The sequence below is a fragment of the Schistocerca americana genome, chromosome 7, assembly GCF_021461395.2.
Source record: "Schistocerca americana isolate TAMUIC-IGC-003095 chromosome 7, iqSchAmer2.1, whole genome shotgun sequence".
NCBI classification, from domain to species: domain Eukaryota; kingdom Metazoa; phylum Arthropoda; class Insecta; order Orthoptera; family Acrididae; genus Schistocerca; species Schistocerca americana.
The window spans coordinates 635060139-635078014 of NC_060125.1; the positions used below are offsets into that span (position 1 = coordinate 635060139).

Below are 17876 nucleotides of genomic sequence, written 5' to 3' on the forward strand. Positions count from 1 at the left end.
AACGTCCCCATCTGTTGACTCAGGGATCGAGACGTGGCTGCACGATCCGTTACAGCCATGAGGATAAGATGCCTGTCATCTCGACTGCTAGTGATACGAGGCCGTTGGGATCCAGCACGGCGTTCCGTATTACCCTCCAGAATCCACCGATTCCATATTCTACTAACAGTCGTTGGATCTCGACCAACGCGAGCAGCAATGTCTTGATACGATAAACCGCAATCGCGATAGGCTACAATCCGCCCTTTATCGGAAACGTGATGGTACGCATTTGTCCTCCTTACACGAGGCATCACAACAACGTTTCACCAGCCAACGCCGGTCAACTGCTGTTTGTGTATGAGAAATCGGTTGGAAACTTTCCTCATGTTAGCACGTTGTAGGTGTCGCCACCGCCGCCAAACTTGTGCGAATGCTCTGAAAAGCTAATCATTTGCATATCACATCATCTTCTTCCTGTGGTCAAATTTCGCGCCTGTAGCACGTTATCTTCGTGGTGTAGCAATTTTAATGGCCAGTAGTGCATTCAGCCTTAGCTAGGAAATAGGCAGCCTACATTGAGTCAGCGTATGCAGCCTTCCGCTCTGATTACATGACCGAGCGAGTTGGCGCACTGGTTACCTCGTATTCGGGAGGACAACGGTTCAAACAAGCGTCCGGGCATCCTGATTTAGGTTTTCTATGATTAGCCTAAATCGCTTCAGGCAAATGCCGGCATGGTTGCATTGAAAGGGTACGGCCGACTTCCTTCCCCATCCTTCCCTAATCGACTGCGACCGATGACCTCGCTGGTTGGTCCCCTCCCCCAGATCAGGCATCCATCTTGATTACGCGAGGATGAAAAATGATGTCCTTCAGCTTGAATGTCGTTCAGCGGATGTAATCACTCAAAAAAAAGCATAATTTCCACCCATTGTTTTATGAAGCAACAGAAATATTCGTAAGAAACGATGGCCATAAAATTCCATTTGGGACTGTTCACATTAATGTTTGTTGATTGTGGATGGGAGATGGTGAGATCTTATTCTGTTCTGCAGTTGGCGATTGCCTTACAAAATGAAAATATGTCCATTTCCCTTTATAGTAATAGTAACAATAATAGTTTTTGAATTTATAACCTTGATTCCCAGTACAATGATACAATTTCTACATATGTGGCACATTGTATTTGTGCAACTGTTAACTTTGAAATTAAAATTTCTGTGTGCATTCGAAGTGTGTGAATTATTTTTCGTGGTCCTATATTTCCGCACTAAAGTAGGAAACGTGTAGTTAAACTTGCTTTGTGTAGCAGAAGCTCTAATCCAAGAACAGGAATTCCCGTATTTTTCGCTCTGACACGGTGGGAAGATTGCATCGCCCCAGACGAAAAACCACATTCAGGCTGATTTGTGTACCTGCGGTGGCAGGGTTAGCTTTGAAAATTTGCCAGTCTGTTAACGTCTGCCGCAGAACCTGACAATCCACTCTTTAATATACCGACTTATTTAGTAATTCCAGTAATTCCTCGCCAGTCACCGGCCGACTCACGCCATTCGGGGAGTTCGCCAGTGGTTGAGAACCACATCGGTTGCTGCGCAGGCACTCCCTCCTCCGAGTGATCATAACCATTAAACAGGCAAGGAGATTTCCTGTACTCGAGAATTTGAAGGAAAAATAGTTATTTGCTTAGATTGATAAAACTGTCGAGACACGTAATTTCTAGCTTTAAGGTATTGGAGAATAACAGAAGGCTCGTTGAATTTTTGAATTGTAATTGAAATGGATGCTGACACCTTTTCGGGATCGAATTTCTCGTTTCTGTAGCAAGATGTCAGTAGCAGATAGTTGCATGCGTGGTGCGGCACGCACATTTCGCGACCGAGCCAGTGTGTGCTTTGTGTGTGTGCTAGCTGTAGTGTGGCGTGTGGTGGGCGACATCCCCCTGATTTGTTCTCTTCTGTTTTTCAGCAACAGCGGCCAGACCTTCCCAGACTGCTGGTTCGTAGCCTTCTGTATTGTCTTTCATTACGCATGCGCATGAACTTCGGTGATGGGCGTACCTCAGTTAAATACGTTCATTATTGTGTCGTGCTTTCTTAATTTTATTCCTTGTTTCGCTCAGTTGTTTCTAATTAATTAATAACGGTATCGGCGTATTAGACGTCGAAATGCATGCGAAACAATTTAATCTTCTTATTCTGCTTTCTGAAGAATTACTGCTCTGCTGAATTTTACGTTATTGGTGTTCGTAACGCACAAGCTTATTCGTCATAGCTTGACAGCTTCTCTTAATTTTTTTTTTTTTTTTAATAAGCGTAACGTAAGAAGCGGCGTTATGTATTTTCTGCATTACTCATAATTTTTACAGTAGCGCTGTGTGTGGTCTTGTTTGTGCAGATGCTCTAATGTGTTGCCATTGTAGCTTTCGGCTATCTGTTTCAGACTTTTCAGTGCTGCTTTCGTTGTCTCGGCAGGAATTTAGTTACTATGGAGTTTTGTAGGTGGTGGTACGGTTTTCTGAACGTGAGAAAATATTTCCACAGAATCACGAATCACTTAAATTGCTACTGTAGCACTGGATTGGCCGAAAGCCGACACTTCTCCACCGTCGAGACATGCAGATTCCCCTAAAGCAGTTTCTCCGCCATCGCGAGGTAAGACTGAGAAACATAACAGGGGAAAAAAGTTCGTGCGAAGGCGAACATTCGTGCATTCGATAGCTTTAAGTCTGGCTCCCCAGTTTTCTCGTAAATTCCGCTGAGGCATTCTTTCTTGCTTGCTCTTTTTCCACTGTGCTATGAAAGACAATAAACCGAAGGAAAATCGCTCCACGGCTAGTTAGCATATACATTCTCCTCCTTTAAACGCGAACGTTTTTGGTCACACGCAACTGGGAATGTCATGATCATAAATTGCAGCACACAAATAGATGCAGCCTGTCACTTCCATTGATATTTCCAATAAGCGTTTCATAGAATTTAATTATTCAAAAATTAACAAGGCAAGCGAACAATACAGCCAGAGATAAATGTATGTCGTCGTAATTTATATGAATCCGCCCCATATTGAGAAACGCTTACTGGAAAGATAAGTAGATGTGGCCTGTTACAGTTATTTGTGTATTACAACCAACATCCTCCCTTCCATAGTTTTCGGTAAGTCAGAAGACGGAATGAGTAACGACCGCGGATCCATAGCAAAAAGAGCCTACTACCATCGTACGCGATAGACAACCTGAGAGTGCAGTGCAAAATTAAACTTTTCTGAAATGCTGAGACTAAACACAGTGGTAGTATTGCCTCTATTGTATGCGTCCAAGTATTAGGTAGCGTACATCGGTGCTCGTTTAGATTCTCAGCTTATCGCCAGTCAGCGATTCAGAACAAACCTTACCGGGCACTATTCAGGTTAAGCTTAGAATGGTAACGTAATATGTAGGCTGAATGAGCAGGGAGTGCGCCGTGTTTTGCGTGCTGATGAAACCCACACGTATCAAGAAGTAATGATTGTACTGAGATTGGTACAGCCATAGCGAAAATTTAATTTTAGTCTCATAGCGTTTTCAGTTGGAAAAAGCCGTTATGTCGTGTTCAAGGAACCAAACTAAGTTTCACCGATAATTCAAACCTAAGTTACAACGGCCAGATTGACACATCTGCCCTGCTAATCTGAATGAGTATGTCTTACCTTCGCCGTATTAAAAAATGTTCAAATGTGTGTGAAATCTTGAGGGACTTAACTGCTGAGGTCACCAGTCCCTAAGCTTACACACTACTTAACCTAAATTGTCCTAAGGGCAAAGACACACACCCACGCCCGAGGGAGGACTCGAACCTCCGCCGGGACCAGCCGCACAGTCCATGACTGCAGCGCCTCAGACCGCTCGGCTAACCCTGCGCTTCGCCGTATTAATTGTGTCAATAGTGTTGGCGGTGTACTACCTGAAATAGCTTATTTGTTGGCGAAGAGAACAAAAATGTTAAAAATTAAACTATACTTATTTCTAGGAAGTGATAGGAAATAGGAGAAACTAATGTACTTTCCGGAAAGTGTCAGACATCATATTACTTCCTCCTACGCATGACTCGCTAAACGACAACAGAGTAAAAATTCGAGAAATTAGAGATAATACAGGAATTTACCGACAATCATTCTTCCCACGCGCCATTCGCGTGTGGAAGAGGGAAGGGGGGAGAAGTTCGTGCTAGTAGAAGTACCCTCGGCCACACGCCATCAGGTAGCATGCCGAGTTGTTGAAAGTCAGAAGTATGGAAAGTGAACGGAAATATTAGACTTAATGGAACGGTTGTGCTAGTGTTCAACGCATACAAGGCGCTAGAGCGATAAGTTCTAAAATATGTTAATAGTGTTTGGAGAGCTCCTCATGTAGGCACAACGGCAGTATTCTAGTGAATTCAGAGACCCAATGCTGGTATCCTGACAGCCCTATATAGGCTGTACAAAACTGAAGTTGTGATGCTCGGGCAATTGGAGTGGGGAATTTGTAGAACAATCGGGAAACTCAGTTGGATTAGTTTACTGAATCAGTTCTGGAAGGAGACCCTTTAGACAGCGCCCCAGCGACAGCCGTCTACTCAGCACAGGAATCGTGGAGAGGCGGTTAGCGCTTAGAGCGCGAAGAGAAGCGTTTTCCTTCGCCCAGTACGCGAACGGAATAGGATAGAAAACCACTAAGATTGGTACGAAGTACCAAAGAGAATGGTTCAAATGGCTCTGAGCACTATGGGACTCAACTGCTGAGGTCATTAGTCCCCTAGAACTTAGAACTAGTTAAACCTAACTAACCTAAGGACATCACAAACATCCATGCCCGAGGCAGGATTCGAACCTGCGACCGTAGCGGTCTTGCGGTTCCAGACTTACCAAAGAGAGAACCGAGCCGTACTCAGTGCAATTTTGAGGTGGAAGAGTAAAATAGTCTTTCCTATTGTCAACAACATGTAGCACAAGTGAATGGCAAAAAAGAAGATTCGCAGTGTTCACCGTCGACATGTGATACGTCACACAGATATTTTCAGTGGAATACGGATACAAAGGAGGCCGGCCGAAGTGGTCGTGCGGTTAAAGGCGCTGCAGTCTGGAACCGCAAGACCGCTACGGTCGCAGGTTCGAATCCTGCCTCGGGCATGGATGTTTGTGATGTCCTTAGGTTTAACTCGTTCTAAGTTCTAGGGGACTAATGGCCTCAGCAGTTGAGTCCCATAGTGCTCAGAGCCATTTGAACGGATACAAAGGAGGGCAAGAAAACAAACGAAATGCATTTACCCTGGCAGGAGCCACCAGGGGCCGGGTGTCCCTTCTACCTAAATATTCGGAACATATTCCTGAACACCCTCTGAAGTGTTGTCTGAGTTCCGGTTTATCTTCTATACGTAGTTGATGTACTGCCATGTGTTGTCCAAATCTCACGACAGTAAAATTTTAAATAATCCAGGCTTTGGCAGAAACGAAAAGCAAAAGAAGAAAACCGTAATACCTAATCAGGAACTGCTCCGGGAGACGACCCTACAGTCAACTGCTGTCCGAGAGGAGTTGTTATTATTTGAACAAACACAGTCACGTAAGACTGGAAAAGTTGCGTTTGTCTGTTTCGCGAGTGCGTGTTCTAGAGGTCGTGTTTGCTGGGGCTAATATTGCAGGTGCGACGAATATAGATGATGCTATGCACATAAATTTTACAGTGGAGGACTCTGGTTTGAGTGTTCAAAAGTATCGGACTAGACAGGCGCGGTATGGTGCTGTTGGACAGCATTCAAAGCTAGAACTTGGACAGGACCCGCTGTTTCCGCCAAACTCTGTATTTAGCGGATGTGAGACAGACACGGGAGATTGTTTCTTCAGAAAGAACACAACTGATTTCTTTCCCCATCAAACTCGAACTTGCGCTCCATCTCTAATAACTTCACCGTCGACGGGACATTAAATTACAGTTTCCGTGCCTCGACTTCAAACCCCGTATGGGGTATTCTGATTCATTTCGTGTATCGGTCGTCCTGTAAATAATTTCGTACGAGCAAATAATTTCGCACGAGCTGTGGTGCGATCCGTCCCTTTTCCTTTCTTAATATCGTCGGATCGGTTCCCTTGTCGAAGAAAGTTCTTTTCATAAACTGATGGCGCTTACATTTATCTTTGTTACTCAAAACTGAAGCAGAGCATTGTCATGTTGGAATATCCGTCGGTTTCTTAAATAAAAGGTATTAATACAATAACTAATACTTTTAATTATTTACCTTCGTGACCTTTGTCTATAGTGCATCATAAAGTAGTTTTCATGTCTTGGGAACTATACTGTACAACGAAGATTCGGAAACGGCCGACGGTGTTACCCATTACGAAAAATCTGCGAGCAGCTGTAACACGTTCCTCTGCAGAAAAGCTCTTCTCCATAACTGCCTCAGTCTAGATAATGTTGTCTTTGACGATGTCCGGCAATTTGTCATCTTAAACATTTCGATATTCGGTAACTGGGTTGCAGCTCGTTAATGCCAGAAGTATGATTGTGACGGTAATTGTACTCCTTAGCCAAGTACCACGTTTCCCTTTCCATTTTCATAACTGTGGCACCTACTGCTGTAGTGCCGATAACAATAAGTGTTGTATATAACAACAAGTGTTGGATCCGTTTTCGCACGGAACACGGCTGCAGGTAACCTACTCGCCACGCACGATTTTCAGAACTGACGAAACCCCACATGCCACGCTTTGGCACGTACCTCCACGCGGCTTTCGGCGTTAACACGCAGACGCTTGCACGTGGATAGGAACGTGAGCCTTAACTTCACTGCACACACCTGCGTGGTGAGGCGCGCAATTAAAACGGCACGTGTGAGGCCCCCGTTGTTGTGCCCTGAACCCGCCCGACGAGACAGCGGCCATGAAGCTGTAACGTAACGCGGCGGCCGCAGGGCAGCTGCACGTGGCGCACAATGCCGCATTCAATTACGACTATCGCTCGAGTGTCGCGACGACACGCCGCCTTTCTGCATAACCGGATTCCCCAGATAGCGCGATAAAACGGCTGCCGCGCCAGACGACTGTATCTGCCCGGCTGCGCGCTTCTTCGCCTCCGCCACGCCGCCTTCTCCACAGTACCCCCACCTCTAACACCCCCGAATGGCCAAGGACAAAAATGAACCGATCAGTGACTAGGGAAGCATCGTAAGCTGTAAAGTATTACCTGGACCTCTCCTAGCTGCCATGCAACCTGCCATGCAAGTGCTATATTTCAAGTTTTCTTAAACCAGGAAAAATGGCACTGCAACATGTATGTGCAGGGATTGGATAAAAAAGAGGGGAGACCGCGAGAAATGCATGCTTCAACATAAATGCAGCTGCCAGCCAAGCGTGCGCGTTGCGCTGTTGTATTCGACCGCAAACGGCAGTGTCCTCAATACGTTGCAAGTGTCCGTCGTGTTGAGAACAGCGTTCTGTGTAGTTGTGAGGGCATTATGTCAGAGCTAAGTGAATTCGGACGTAGGCAAATTGTCGGTGCGCGAATGGTGGGTGCTTACGTAACCAAGGTAGTAGAAGTGTTTGGTGTTTGCAGAGGTACCCGCAGTCGGGGGGAGGGGAGGGGGGATGGTTGAAATCCATGTCTGGCCATCTCGATTTATGTTTTCCGTGATTTCCCTAAATCGCTCCAGGCAAATGCCGGGACGGTTACTCTGTAAGGGTAGGCCGTTTTCGTTCCCTAATCCAATCTTTGCTCCTTCTGTAATGACTCGTTGTCGACGGGATGTTAAATACCAATCCCCTCCCTTCTCCTCGAGAGGCACCGTATCGAAGGTTTACACCGCATACAGGATAAGTGGAAAAACATCGTCTGCTAAAAAAAGGAAGGAAGATTGGATTTAACGTCCCATCGATATCGAAATCATTAGAGGCGGAGCACAAGCTCGGATTTCATAAAGAATGGGGAAGGAAATCGGCTGTGCCCTTTCAGAGTAACCGTCCCGGCATTTGCCTGGAGCGATTTAGGGAAATCACGGATCATCGGACGAAAGTGCACGCTGAGTCATCGTGACAGATAAGAACTGTGATGGAAAAACAAGAGGACAACATCTGCGAAAGTCACTGCAGAACTTAATGTCGCACTCGCCGAACCTGTCAGCACCAAAACCCCACAAACCGAGCTCCGTGAGTAGGGAAATCCGAGGCGAGCTATAATTTAAAAACTATTCATCAGTGATGCAAGGGCCCGTGGCACGAAAACGTGATTCCGAAGCCATAACATTATGGTGCAATGGAAAAAAGAGATTTGATCGGATTAGTCTGTTGCACATTATTCCAACTTTTGACTGAGTTCACGTCTGAAGAGTGAAATATGGTTGGAGGTTCTGCGGTGATTTGCGCAGCCATATCGTAGTATTCCATGCGCTCCGCCGACCGGAGTGGCCGTGCGGTTCTAGGCGCTACAGTCTGGAACCGAGCGACCGCTACGGACGCAGGTTCGAATCCTGCCTCGGGCATGGATGTGTGTGATGTCCTTAGGTTAGTTAGGTTTAATTAGTTCTAAGTTCTAGGCGACTGATGACCTCAGAAGTTAAGTCGTATAGTGCTCAGAGCCATTTGAACCATTTTGAACCATGCGCTCCATGGTTACTCTGCAAGCTGACATTACTGCCAGGGACCATGTGAACATTTTGGTTGATCAGGTCCAACCAGTGGTAACATATTTGTTTGCCAGTGGTCATGCTGAGTTCCAAAACCATGGGGGCCCCGTTCAAACAACTGCCGTCGTCCAGAACTACTTCTGCGAGCATGAGGAGGAGGAGGAATAGTTGCATCTCCCCTGACCACCACAGTCGACAAATCTCAACATTATTGACCGTTTGTGATGTGCTTCGGACAGAAGGGCGCGTGATCACTCGTCACATCCCTCGTCGTCACTACAAGCTGTACTGTTTTGCAGGACGAATGGCATAAGATTCTCTTGAACCCTATAAAGGCTCTGTATCTATCCATTCAGAGGCGACTAGAAGCTGTTTCGAATGCCAGCGGATTTCCTACACTGTATTAGGCGCGGTAATGTCTTCTGATTTTTGTGTCTCCGTGTTTTTGCCCAAACCCTGTATGTCAGCATCACTACAGATAAGATGGTCGCTGCTCGGTGCCTAGTTCGGCATCCATTTATAGAAAACGACTGCTCTTGATGCGGTAAGTGGTTTCCCTGAACCGCTTGAGGCAAATGCTGGGACAGATGATTTGTAAGTGCACTGGCTATTTCCTTCCTAGACCTTGTGCTCCACCGCTAGAATGTGAGGGCCCGTCGTCGACAAGGTCTTCTATCTTTTTTAGTTCAGACAAATCACCTGTAGATCTGACTTCACACCAGTTGGGAACGAAACCGAAGACTACTGGAGGGAAAAGTAAACAGAAACTAGATATTTTTGCAACTACATGGAGGCGTTTAGAACAAATATAAAACTCAGATTTCCTCGCGGACAGGTGGAGCGGGCAGCTTTCCTTCCCTTGTGTGCCCTGACAGAGCTGCGTTAGTATGCTCGGCACGGCTACTCGCTGGCCATAAGAGAACTGCTGCAGGTGACGTTCTCCTCCGGTGATAGCCTACTTTCGCTGAACATACAAACCGGATTCCTAAAGACAGCCTTTGGCCGCCTCAAACACGTTCTACAAGTCGAACCGGTTCCGTCGTACAGAATCCCAAATTTGATAGGTTGAATCAGACAGAGAAGTGTTCCGTAGTTGTACTGCAGACCAGTGTAAGTAGCGCGAGCTCCAGCCATCCGGAATGAGTTTAATTAGTGGGGCGCACCTCTCCAGCAGACATCCCACTCTGAGGGGTCTCAGGATACGTGCTGTTACTGTCAGCTGGGTATATAACAGGCCAAAGTGGAACAGTAAATTCACCGTATTTCGGCGCTTTAATTGGTCAGCGCCCATACTGCTGCCATTGTGGGAATTCCGAAGACGAAGCGTCTGCAACAGTGTCGAGAATAGGTGTAAAAAATATGTGTAAAAGTAGTTAGTTGCGCAATGGCAAGTACTGTAAATGGGGTAGAGATCTATACTCCGCCCAGATTTAACTGTCTTGATAGAACATACGTCTGACGCTTTTACTCGTTTGCTGTGGCGCTTCTGTATTTGACACCCACATCCGACGACATTCTGCGAGTAGGTGGTCAGTAAATTTATCCCATCGATTGTCTGACTGATCCCAACAGGAAATATATGGCTCACAAAAAAACTTTGCCGAAGGGCACTATTTTGTGCATCACATACCTCATCGCATCGGGGGGGAGGGGGGGGGGGTGTTGAGAAGTGTAGCTAGCGGACATTAAACAAGACAAGGCCAACTGCTGCAATGCCTCATCACTCTGAGATACCGTGAAGCTCAACATTGCCTTTAATCCTGCCAATGAATACGATAGTACAAAACGACTTTGTTGGCAAAGTGATTTTCCATTTTTCTTCGACGTTTGATGCGGACTATTTTACAATCCATACTGCGAAATATGGTTTGCCATCAATTACTTCAAAAATAAGATGCCTTGGGAATTCCTTATTCAACGCGTATGCACTTAGTCACTTCTACTGAATGAGCGTGTGCCAGCAAAATCTTATTTACGCTTCTTTATATCCGTTTACGGAAGCCAGAAGCTATCACATGAGTGCGAAATGTAACAAAGCGCGCGATGTTGTTAGCGAGAAGGCTGAAGATTATTGGGATCCTCGTGAAGAGTTAAAGATTACATTACATTAAAATAAAACACACTTCGACGTAGCGTGTTACGCTTCTCGTGGACGGGTGAGGTCTGTGTCAGGTAGCCTTAAACACAGACAGTGAAACAGTAATTTCCTGCACGCTCTATAAACCCATTGTCCCGTTAGAGTAACAGAAAAACCAATTTGATTGGGCAAACGTAATTTCCATTGGATGGGCACTCGCACGTGCAACAAGCAAAAGCGAAGCGAGTTTTTCACTACGCGCACCAGTTTACAGTTATAACGAATAAAGTGCAAATATGCACGGCTATTAAGCATACCGGGGGTTTTAGCGCTCTTTACAAATCAGCCCATTTGGCTGTCGGAAGCGAGCGGTGTGAAAATTGCATCAAAAGTTCAGAAATAAATGCGTACTAGCTACAATAGAAATCACTGAAAATATGATGACAGCGCACTTCCTGTCTATAGCATATCAAATAACAGCACTCGGCGCACATATCAAAGAAAATATTGTTCTGTATAATCTTTTTGAAGGATAATGAGAGTGAACATCCGTGGATTACAGAATGGTTTGTGATTGCTTATCATAATAAACTCCTGCATTACATTTTGATCCGTCTTCATGTATCATTTTCGAATTTTCTTTCCGGAACTTTGTTGTGCTTAAACCTTTATTATAGACCTAAGGTAAATGTTCCTATTACCCGCTAGCATACCGAAAGCAACAGTCAAATATTGAGCTAGTCAGGACATCTAAAAGTAAAGAAAATTTCAATAATACATAGCGTACGCGCTGTTACTTCTGTGTACACACAGTCAACTTACGTATAATTAGGTACGATGATGTACTGTACAGGTACCTAATATTTTCTCCCAACAGAAGCGACGAACAGAAAAACTTCAGCTTATGCTTTTCGAAAAGTGCGTTGCGGAGTATAATAATGAAAACGCTCACACACACACACACACACACACACACACACACACACACACACACACACACACACGGACGACTGGAATCCGGCATATGATCAGTATTTCCCATTCTTAAATTTCTTTTTGAAAAGTGCACCACTTCTTGCTGGGCTGTGCTCGGACAGTATATCGGTCATTTTCAGTGTAGTAACACGCGTATCAAAATTGCGCCAATGGAAAATCCGGAGCATACCATTTGCATCATTCACTTTCATTTTAAGTTTGATGCATGTTTCCAATGAAACTGTCCTCGCACCACGCAGCGTACTACAAACTGGTTTCGTCTGAACCTGTCTCGTAATGAGCATCCTCTAATTTACCTATACATTGTAAAAACATGTAGGCGCGGCTATTGGATTGGTAATACACAAAAATTTCCTGACACACATGCCTTTGTCTTATTGTATTACTTCCGCACAGTGACTCGATCTTCAGATACTATTTTGCTTACTAAGCTAATTTGCTTGGATACTGAGGAAGTGGAGAAGGTCGAGGAGTGTACTCACGTGTGTGAACACGAGCGCCGCAAGGCCGGTCAGCTGACGTGGTGAAGTTGTGTCCACAGGCCTCTGTGCTCTCGTGCTGGCGTCACGGGCTGCGGTCCCGCTTCGGGTGTGTATTTCGGCTGTAATCAAACCTCTAGCGCGGAAAAAAGGTACCACGTGTATAGATGTGCAGTGAGATACGTGACATTAACTAGCCTGTCCACAGACAATAAGACGTCGCTACATAGAAAGCAAAGGCTTGGTTAAATGGTCTCTGGCCAAAGAAAACATTTAAGCTGAATAAAAACTAAAAGGGCAGATATTACAGGACGAATATGGAATGGTTACGTATTCCTAGTTAAATGCTTGTCACATTTTCCTCGTGGTTCTGTTCCTTGATTGTTGAGTTTCATGGTCCCAATTTTTTCGACATATAATATGTATCCTTGACTGGACTATACTTTCTCCTGAATTACGAAGTCATCAGTGATGAATACACGGATGGAGATTGTTATCCACACGTTCTGTAGAAATCAGAGTCCAGTTAGAGAAGTCGGATGTCGAGGTAGGCAGTTCTTCAAATAATAGTGAGATGGGCTTTTAGGCTACCCCCCTCCCTCCCTCCATTCTTATTCGATCTGCACTCAGAAGAAGCTGTAAGGAAAAGCAAAAGCGAATTTGGAAAGGGAGGAGTAGTAAAATCTCCTATGTATTCCAATGACATTGTGCCCTGCCAAAGGGATAGGAAAATGCGATTGGTAAAAAGAAATATCGATATTTTAGTTCTGAATAATCGATATTTTCCCGTACTTATTTCGTCTCGGTCTTATCAGGTGTTTCTTACTTTTTAGTATGACGGAGTAATAAACCAAAGTGCCAATTAGCTATAGCAGCGTACTATAATTTTTCGCTTATAGCTGAAACTTTTTTGAAAAGGAGAAATTTTTATTCATAAAATTTGCATTAGTTTGAAGTATTGTACTATAACAGAAAATTTGAAAAGTAACGAGTACTATTTTAATAACCGTGCCGACAAAGATCAGGAAACACATGACGTAACAATTGGCACGGCATTGCTGAGACAACAACCTGGCTGTTGGCGTGTGTCGTGGCGTAAGGTGCGTCCGTCCGTGCGTGCAGTGTGCGACACTGCCGGGACTTGATTCGCTCAGTCCGTAACCAGATTTGGAGAAATCCGAATGATTGGCCAGTAGTTCCAAGCTGTTCCACAAAGAAGCCGTGTGTGGGGGGGTGGGGTTCCTGAAGGACAGTATTGACTGTCACACGCTGGAGGCCGAAGAGTAACATGTCGAGGGAGGCAGCAGGCACCCCACGAGAGGTGTTTGGGGAAGCAGTAACCACCTGTAACCTGGAACGTGAACGTGGTACGCAATTAACGAATGCCAAGTGAAAATTGAAATGTGTTTATTTCAGTGGTTTACTCGTTATTAGCTGCACCCGGCCACGCTTTGCTGTTGCGCAGTCTGCTTAAATGGAAAGAGAAAAAAGAGAGAGCACGCGTTTCTGATATGTAGCCTATGGGAATTGGAGATAGACCCTAACGTCCTCCTCTCCCCTGTCTCTGTTCATCTCCCCCTTTCTTCATCCATCCCGTCCTCTTTTTCCCCTCTTTGTCCATCCTCTTCTCTCCCCTCTCTCTGTTTACCCCCCTTCTCTCTCCCTCCCTCTCTCTCTCTCTCTCTCTCTCTCTCTCTCTCTCTCTCTCTCTCTCTCCCTCCATCACCTCTGCTTTTCCTATATCCTTTCCCCTCCCGTCTATCTCGTGGGTGTGGGTGTGTGTTCGTGTGTGTGGGTGTGTGTTTTCGTAACAATGTTCTCGCTTTATATATATCATATTTATATATTACATGCGTTAAAAATGTGTATATACGAGGTGTGATGGGAAAGTTTTAAGAATGGGCCTGTAATTGTACAATAGTGGTACTTACATGCTACTGTGTTAAATCTCTTTCAAAACAGTCCCGTTCTGACTGAACACACCGATCCACTTGTGGAAACGTTCCTGGAAATGTTCTTCTGTGTTAAGGACGCTCTCCGTATTTGCCTGGATGTCTTCAACCGAGTCAAATCGCTTCCATTTCGGTGAAAATTTCAGTGTAAGGAATAGTTAGAAGTCAGCAGGGGCCCAATCAGGGGAATATGGCGGTTGTGGAAGCACGGGAATTTTGAACTTGGTCAAAAATTCAACGATGGAGGCGTTTTTTTCCGCACCTTTTCGCACAAACGCTCAAGGACACATTTGTAGTATTCCTCGTTAATTGTCTGTCCTCCAGGGGTAAATTCATGATGCACAATACCGGTAGAATCGAAACAAGTCACCAACATTGTCCTCACCTTAGACCGACTTTGTCGTGCTTTTTTCGGTCGTGGTGAACCTGGAGTCCTCCACGGCGAAGTCTGCACTTTGGTTTCAGGATCGTATCCATACATCCACGATTCTTCACCTGTAATTACCCTATTTAAGAAATCGGGATCATTTTTAGTCCGATTGATCAGTTCTTGGCACAAATGGTTCAAATGGCTCTAAGCACTATGGGACTTATCAGCTGAGGTCATCAGTCCCCTAAATTTAGAACTAGTTAAACCTAACTAACCTAAGGACATCACACACATCCATGCCCGAGGCAGGATTCGAACCTGCGACCGTAGCAGCCGCGTGGTTCTGGCACACTTGAAGTCGATATTGTCTTTGGTCACTTGAGAATACGTTTAGGATGAATTTTGCAGGCACTCGACACATGTTCAGATCTTCAGTTAAAATTGACTGAACTGCATAGAAACTTAAATTCATCGGCCATCTCCCTAATTGTGAGTCTACGATCAGAGAGTACTAAGTTGCGAACTTTCAAAACATTTTCACTCGTTTTCCAAGTGGAAGGACAGCCGGACCTTGGTTAATCTTCAAATGATTCACGGCCGTTTTTAAATCTGTTGAACCAGACAAAAACATCTCAATGGCTCGTACAATTATCTCCAAAAGCTGTTTTTAGTAGTTCGTCTCAGAAGCTGATTTCTCGGTTTTAAAACAAAATTTCACACAAACTCGTTACTCCGTTTTTACGTCCATTTTTACGCAGACAGAATCCAGCAACAAGCTCTAACAGTACTGCACTCAACCAGCTGCCACAATGAACTGAATAAAGGAAACGCAGTTTCCTGTCACAGGGCGTTCACGGACAAGACAATGACTCATTCCCCACCGTCCGTGTACCTGCCCGCCAATCAGTAAGCAGTAGCAGATCCGTTCTCAAAACTTTCCTATCACACTTCGTATTAGAATTCAACGTTGTGCCAAAATTTCAAAGCAATCGATTAATAATGTCAGAGATACACGATTTTGAACAATACAACATTTACTACACCACTGGCCATTAAAATTGCTACATCACGAAGATTTGCTACAGACGTGAAACTTGACCGACAGGAAGAAGATGCTGTGATATGCAAATGATTAGCTTTTCAGAGCATTCGCACAAGGTTGGCGGCGGTGGCGACACCTACAACGTGCTAACATGAGGAAAGTTTCCAACCGATTTCTCATACACAAACAGCAGTTGACCGGCGTTGCCTGGTGAAACGCTGTTGTGATGCCTGGTCTAAGGAGGAGAAATGCGTACCATCACGTTTCCGACTTTGATAAAGGGCGGATTGTAGCCTATCGCGATTGCGGTTTATCGTATCGCGACATTGCTGCTCGCGTTGGTCGAGATCCAACGACTGTTAGTAGAATATGGAATCGGTGGATTCTGGAGGGTAATTCGGAACGCCGTGCTGGATCCCAACGGCCTCGTATCACTAGCAGTCGAGATGACGGGCATCTTATCCACATGGCTGTAACGGATTGTGCAGCCACGTCTCGATCTCTGAGTCAACAGATGGGGACGTTTGCAAGACAACAACCATCTGTAAGAACAGTTCGACGACGTTTGCAGCATCGTGGACTATCAGCTCGGAGACCGTGGCTGCGGTTACCCTTGACGCTGCATCACAGACAGCAGCGCCTGCGATGGTGTACTCCACGACGAACCTGGGTGCACAAATGGCCAAACGTCATTTTTTCGGATGAATCCATGTTCTGTTTACAGCATCATGATGGTAGCATCCGTGTTTGGCGACATCGCGGTGAACGCACTTCGGAAGCGTGTATTCGTCATCGCCATACTGGCGTATCAGCCGGGGTAATGGTATGGGGTGCCATTGCTTACACGTCTCGGTCACCTCTTGTTCGCATTGATGGCACTTTGAACAGTGGGCGTTAAATTTCAGATGTGTTACGACCCGTGGCTCTACCCATTATTCGACCCCTCCGAAACCCTACATTTCAGCAGGATAATGCACGACCGCATGTTGAAGGTCCTGTACGGGCCTTTCTGGATACAGAAAATGTTCGACTGCTGCCCTGGCCAGCAGATTCTCCAGACCTCTCACCAATTGAAAACGTCTGGTCAATGTTGGCCGAGCAACTGGCTCGTCGCAATACGCCAGTCAGTACTCTCGATGAACTGTGGTATGGTGTTGAAGCTGCACGGGCAGCTGTACCTGTACACGGCATCCAAGCTGTGTTTGACTCAATGCCCAGGCGTATCGAGGCCGTTATTACAGCCAGAGGTGGTTGTTCTGGGTACTGATTTTTCAGGATCTATGCACCCACATTGCGTGAAAATGTAATCACATGTGAGTTCTAGTATAATATATTTGTCCAATGAACACCCGTTTATCATGTGCATTTCTTCTCGGTGTAGCAATCTTAATGGCCAGTAGTGTTTTTCGTGTATGCAGATTTCTCTTCCTGAAATGCTTAACGGTGTCGACTGGGAAGTGTCGTGTGATTGCTGCTGCCGACCCTGCGGGTGGTGCTCGCTCCGGCGCCACGTACGGTAAAGCTTCGCTGAGGCTCCCGAGGAACGCGGAAGCGGGCGCGGCGGGCAGGCAGGCACGAAAACGTTACCGTACGCGGCGCCGAGTGGGCACCAGTGACGTCAGAGGCAGCAGCAGGAGTGTCAGAGCTGGGACGCTGCGTGAGAGGGCGCGCGCCGTGTTGCAGCAGCAGATGCACGCGCAGCAGCTGCCCCACGCCGCCCACGCGCCGCCGCTGCCCATGATGCCGCACCCCGGGCCGCCCAACGCCGCCGCCGCCTCGCTGCTCGGCCTCTCCGGGGCGCTGGCCGCGCCGCCCGGACACCCGCTCGCCATGCTGGGCGCCGCCAAGCCGGACCTGCACCGCGACGACAAGCCGGCGCCCGGTCAGTACCTGCCTGGCTCTGCTCTGCCAGTGCTTACCGGCCCCCTACTCTAGGGCGGCAAGAACAGTAATCCTGATCACGACTAGTTGTGTTGTGGCTTGGGGCCTGTCAACGCGTGTTACTTTGCCATCTCTCCTCCTCTTCCGCTTCGCTCTTCAGTTCCGCTTAATTATCTCCCTCCTCCTTTACACACACACACACACACACACACACACACACACACACACACACTCTCTCTCTCACTCACACACAGTATCTTTCTTCCCCCCCATTCTCTCCCCCCATTCTCTCCCCCCCCCCCATTCTCTCCCCATATTCTCTCCCCCCCCATTCTCTCTCTCTCTCTCTCTCTCTCTCTCTCTCTCTCTCTCTCTCTACTAGCCTCTTATGATGAAATCTTCCCATCTCTTCTATATCTCTTTTGTTACGCAACTTCCCCTTCTACAATAACCTATGAAAC

General features: G+C 46.2%; 1 protein-coding gene across 2 annotated transcripts in view; it reads left to right on the forward strand.

Moving 5' to 3' along the window:
• The window catches only part of LOC124622635 (transducin-like enhancer protein 4), a 461107-nt gene that overhangs the window by 286969 nt on the left and 156262 nt on the right, over positions 1-17876 (forward strand). Inside the window, exons 7-8 of one of the 2 annotated variants that reach the window (XM_047148412.1) lie at positions 1951-1980; positions 17218-17416. In XM_047148412.1, coding sequence (XP_047004368.1) covers positions 1951-1980; positions 17218-17416 — 229 coding nt within the window. The remainder of the gene's footprint in view (positions 1-1950; positions 1981-17217; positions 17417-17876) is intronic. The other variant, XM_047148413.1, reaches the window with a different exon arrangement.